Below are 5,488 nucleotides of genomic sequence, written 5' to 3' on the forward strand. Positions count from 1 at the left end.
AGTTTCGTTAACATATTTGTCCTCAACTTGTTCAGTTCATTGCCTTTTAATTTTTCATATCAGTGGCACGCACTGCTTTCCTGGTTTTGAACTGATATAGTTCTAAAGTTCGTGTGATATTTTCTTTACTTAAATAGACAAAAATATGGAAGCATTGATATCAGTTATTTTGGGCAAAATTTTTGGCACGTACGAGTATATTCTTTTATGAAAAAATACATATTGTTGTAAATATGGTATCAAACCGCCGCGTCATGTGCGCGCTGTCAATGCGCAGGCGCCAAGTTCTTTTTCTATGTTCACTCCCCCTTTTCCCTTTCCCCTTTCGCTTTATATATACGTGCATTAAACACCTGTGCGTTGTTCTCGGCTAACCACTGGGTCGTCAACGTCTCACTTCTTACATGACGGCAGCTACGTTACAGTGGCGACGAGCCAGGAAGACACCCACGCAGTCAAGGTAGAACCCGACGCTAAGTACCCGCAGACAGCCGTACCGCTGACCACGATGGCCTCCCACATGCTTCCGAACTTCGACGACGTCGCAGATAAGTGGAAGCCTTACCTCATCAAAGTGGAAGCGTATTTTGAAGCTAATGCCATTTCGGATTCTACTAAGAAGAGGGCACTTCTAGTGGCTGCACTTAGCACGTCGACGATCCAAATCCTAATGGGAAGGATAGCACCTGCAAAGCCCAATGCCCTAAGCTATGACGAAGTAGTCAGGGTGTTAAATGACCACTATGACCCAAAACGCAACGAAATCGCTGAAAGCTTCCAGTTTTTCAACCGCTGTCAGCAGGAGAATGAATCCATTCATGATTTTTTCGTTGCAATTCGGCGCATAGCAGACAATTGTAATTTTGGCGACTCGCTGAGCAGGCTACTTCGTGACAGAATTGTCTGTGGCGTGCGTTCAAAGGCCGTGCAAAAGCAACTTCTGTCAAAGAAGGAATTAACGCTGGAGGAAGCGGAGTCGATAGCAATAGCCGCTGAAACTGCCGAAAAAGACGCCAGGACAATGTCCGTAGACGTACCGCCTGTGCTTAAAGTGGAAGCGCATCGCAAGCTACCATCGAGATCAAGCACGGAAAGCGCAGGGCGACTGGAGTGCGGAAGGTGTGGCAGTTTTAGACACGACAGCAACAGCTGTCGATGGGCTAAAGCCCTATGTTACTCTTGTGGTCAGAGGGGTCACTTGGCAAAAATGTGTCGCAGCCGCAATGGTAACGGTGTTCCCAGCAATCGGAGAGTCCATCACGCGAAAGCATTGGCGGTGGAAGACGCCGTTTCAGAAGAGGACAACAGCGATAGTGCGCACATCTGGACGTTGGCGTCAGCACGAAAGAATGCTCTTCAGCCACCAATTAGGCGTACGTTTAGTTGGGGAGGCGTGGATTTATCCATGGAAGTAGATACTGGTTCCCCGGTGTGCGTAATATCGCGACAGCTTTTTGATAAACATCACAAACGCTGGCCAAGCTTGAAACCTTCACACGTGCAGCTATCCTGCTACAATGGAAGCTTACCGGTGGTGGGCGAGCTTCAACTTTGTGTGAAATACTGCGATATTTCCGTTAACTGCGCCCTTGTAGTGCTAGACTGCCCCGGACCAAGCCTGTGCGGCCGAGATCTGCTAATGCTCCTGGAACAAGTGGGCGTTCCGGTACTACAAGTGACGGGTGAAGGCGAGGCCACGGCGGATCAAGTGGACTGTCACAGGATCCATGCCATCTGCGACACATACCAGGACGTTTTCTCAGACACCTTGGGGTTGATCAAGGGACCACCAGCCAGCCTCCTGCTGAAGGGCGACGCTGTTCCCAAATTCTGTAAGGCGAGACCTATTCCATATGCTCTACGTGACAAGGTATCGCAAGAAATTGACCGGTTAGTGTCGCTGGGTGTAATATCGCCAGTCAAGCATTCGAATTGGGCGACGCCCATTGTACCCGTTCTGAAGAAAGATGGGTCGGTCAGAATTTGCGGTGATTTTAAAGCTACTCTAAATCCTGCTTGCGCCACGGAGCAGTACCCACTTCCGGTAATTCAAGATATCTTTGCGTCATTAGGAGGAGGCCAGTTGTTCAGTACGCTCGACTTGCGGGATGCTTATAACCAGGTGCTTTTGGACGAGGACTCTCGGAAGCTTTGCGTTATCAACACTCACAAAGGCCTGTTTTGTTACAATAGGCTACCGTTCGGCATTTCCTCGGCTCCCGCAATTTTCCAAAGAAAACTTGATACCATACTATCTGGGTTACCTGGCGTTCAGGCTTACTTGGATGACGTTCTAGTCGCGGAAAGGGTTGAAGACTGCGGAGCTCGATTGCAAATGGTGTTAGAACGGTTCAGAGAACACGGTGTGAAGCTCAGATACGATAAGTGTAAATTTAGCCAGCCATCTGTCTCTTATCTTGGGCATCGTATTGATCGTACCGGCCTTCACCCAACTGAGAAAAATGTAGATGCTATCATGAATGCCCCTAGTCCCCAAAACCTAAGTGAGCTGCGTTCGTTCCTTGGTATGCTCTCGTTCTATTCAAAGTTTTTGCCGAATATGTCCGATACACTGTTCCCATTGTACCAGTTGCTAGAAAAAAACGCACGCTGGCAGTGGAAGTTATCACAGGAATCTGCATTTCGGAAGGCAAAGCAGCATCTTAAGGACGCCGAGGTACTAGTGCATTTTGATCCATCGAGGAAACTGAAGTTGGAATGTGACGCATCCGCTCGTGGTATAGGCGCTGTTCTTTTTCACACAATTGGAAGCACCAACAGACCAGTCGGGTTCCGTTCCCGAACCCTGACAAAAGCCGAAAGAAATTATTCTCAATTAGAACGTGAAGCACTGGCACTTGTTTTTGGGGTGCCTAAGTTCCGGGATTACCTTTTAGGTCGAGAGTTCGTCCTCGTTAGCGACCACCAGCCACTTCTAGGACTGCTGAGGCCCGACCGCCAGACGCCTGCCATGGCTGCAGCTCGCATCCAACGCTGGGCCCTCTACCTGGGAGGCTACCGTTACAAGCTCGAATATGCTCCGGGAAGGCTGCTACTGAATGCGGATGCACTGAGCAGACTGCCTCTGCAGGGCTCCGATCTCGTCACGGAACCTGATCCTGAAGAGTACGTATTTTGTTTGAAAAGTCTGGATGAAGGGATAGTCACAACACGTGAGCTGAAGGAGCTCACGGCCAATGACTCAACCTTAGCTCGCGTAAAGCAAAACGTGTTACACGGGTGGCCGAAAGGCGCAGAACGACTTGACCCTTCCTTGGCTCCCTTTGCTGATCGCAAGTTAGAGCTATCTCTGGCACACGATCTCGTCTATTGGGGACACCGTGTCGTCATACCTGTCGCAGCGCGTAAGCGCTTGCTACAATTATTGCATGAAACGCATCAGGGGTCCTCGGCAATGAAAACAGTTGCGCGGTCCTTGTTTTGGTGGCCAGGAATAGACCGCGAAGTAGAGCGCACGGCAGCTCAATGCGAGAACTGCATTGCCAATTTGCCTATGCCACCAGCGGCCCTGCCGCTAAGTTGGCCTCAAACGCAGGAGAGATGGTCGCGGGTTCACGTCGACTTTGCAGGACCAATAGAAGGTAAAATGGTTCTCGTGGTAGTAGATTCCCACACTAAGTGGATAGAAGCAGTGCCGCTGACCCAGGCTACTTCGACAACCACCATTGACTGCCTACGGGATATATTTAGCCATTTCGGGGTACCAAGAACCCTCGTATCCGACAATGGAACTCAGTTCACCAGCCAGGAATTTGCAACGTTTGCTGACAGGAACAACATTACACACCTAAGAACCGCACCCTATCACCCGCAATCAAACGGAGCGGCGGAGAGGGCAGTACGGACAATCAAGGATGGTCTCCGGAAGATGCGACGCGGAAAGCTGGAGCATAACCTTACACGTTTTTTGCTTAATTACAGAAGGACTCCCCAGAAAACCGGAAAGTCGCCATCGGAAATGCTGCTGGGGTACCAGATACGATCGCGCCTGGACACCTGCTTCCCTGCGGCGACTGTGTCTAATTCTAAAGAGGAAAACGACGAGTGGTTGCCTCCAACGGACTGTAGTGTACATGTCCGCAACTACGGGTCAAATGGTAAATCGATACCAGGACGGGTAACAGCGACATCGGGAGGACGGATGATCACAGTGGAGACTCCTCAAGCAATCGTGCGGCGTCACATCGACCAAGTGCGCACCCGCACTGAATCGTCTCCAGATGAACCACCAGGAACCGACCCAGGCTTGATCAGCAGAGACCGTACTCAGGGCGCACCTCCACTCTGCCAAGAGCCATCCGCGAGCCCCGAAGACGCGGGAGAATCTTCACCCCAAGAAGCGTTTCGAGACCTGGACCACCAGATACCTGTTCCACCACTCGTGGCATCCGGGGCAGACCAAGTACCCATGCAACCTGTTCGACGCTCCACAAGATCCCGCAAACCAGTGCAGCGTTTTTAAGAGGGAAGAAATGTTGTAAATATGGTATCAAACCGCCGCGTCATGTGCGCGCTGTCAATGCGCAGGCGCCAAGTTCTTTTTCTATGTTCACTCCCCCTTTTCCCTTTCCCCTTTCGCTTTATATATACGTGCATTAAACACCTGTGCGTTGTTCTCGGCTAACCACTGGGTCGTCAACGTCTCACTTCTTACATGACGGCAGCTACGCTGCCGCTGCTATGTTACACATATTGTATTGTTTTGACTGTGCGTAGCGTTAAAGAATTCGTTTGCAGCATCTTTGGCAATGACAATGCAGTTATTATTCATGGATTTGATCCCTTGACAAATTGTTTAAGAGGAAGCCTTAGCTCGGGCCCAATCCGATGCGGCCTATTCAAATACTTGTAAAACGCAGAAACGCTTTTCTTAGAAAATCCTGCTAATCGCTTTTGTTGAAATTCGTTGTATTTGAGAGAGAAAGCTAAATCCTAGTTCTGTTGGAAACAACTTCGATTTAGGGCCTGAATTTTGTTTAAAATATTTTGAAAAATTAGAAAGTTTGAAAAAAGAGAAGCACGACGTTTACAAACTAATAGCTATGCATGAAGAACAGACGTTGTGGTTCTGTAAACGACATCTATTATAACAGTCAAAGCGGACAAGTTTGGTATCTGAATTTATCTTACGTGAATTGGTTACGTGGTGTACAAGGGTTCTGCACAAGCCATATTTCCACAACACTAATTTTTTTTTTGAGATTCATGTGTAACATATTCATTTTGTCCGCTCTAGATGTACTATTAGATCCAATTCACAGAATTGTGATATCATTTTTCATTGTTGAGTCACGGAGTTTTAAACATGATAGTTTCGTTTTCTGAAAATTTTCGATTTGGCCAATTTTTAATAAATAATTGACCACCTAAATGAAAAATTCGAAACCAGTAGTCACTAGAATTAAACTTTTTCTTTTAAATGCAACAAACCTCCTCAAATTTGGTGAAGTGGTTGCAGGGAAAAACG

The 5,488-nt window shown here is 48.2% G+C and overlaps 1 protein-coding gene across 1 annotated transcript; it reads left to right on the top strand.

Annotated features, from left to right (window-relative positions):
* Window positions 1–368: 368 nt before the first annotated feature.
* LOC135900938 (uncharacterized) lies at window positions 369–4,645 on the top strand. Its single transcript, XM_065430546.2, has 3 exons — window positions 369–1,832; window positions 2,898–3,126; window positions 3,943–4,645. The coding sequence occupies exons 1-3, from the start codon at window positions 509–511 to the stop codon at window positions 4,481–4,483; spliced, it is 2,094 nt and encodes a 697-aa protein (XP_065286618.1). The 5' UTR covers window positions 369–508; the 3' UTR covers window positions 4,484–4,645.
* The last annotated feature ends 843 nt before the right edge of the window (window positions 4,646–5,488 follow it).

Source organism: Dermacentor albipictus, chromosome 2 (assembly GCF_038994185.2).
Source record: "Dermacentor albipictus isolate Rhodes 1998 colony chromosome 2, USDA_Dalb.pri_finalv2, whole genome shotgun sequence".
Lineage (NCBI taxonomy): Eukaryota > Metazoa > Arthropoda > Arachnida > Ixodida > Ixodidae > Dermacentor > Dermacentor albipictus.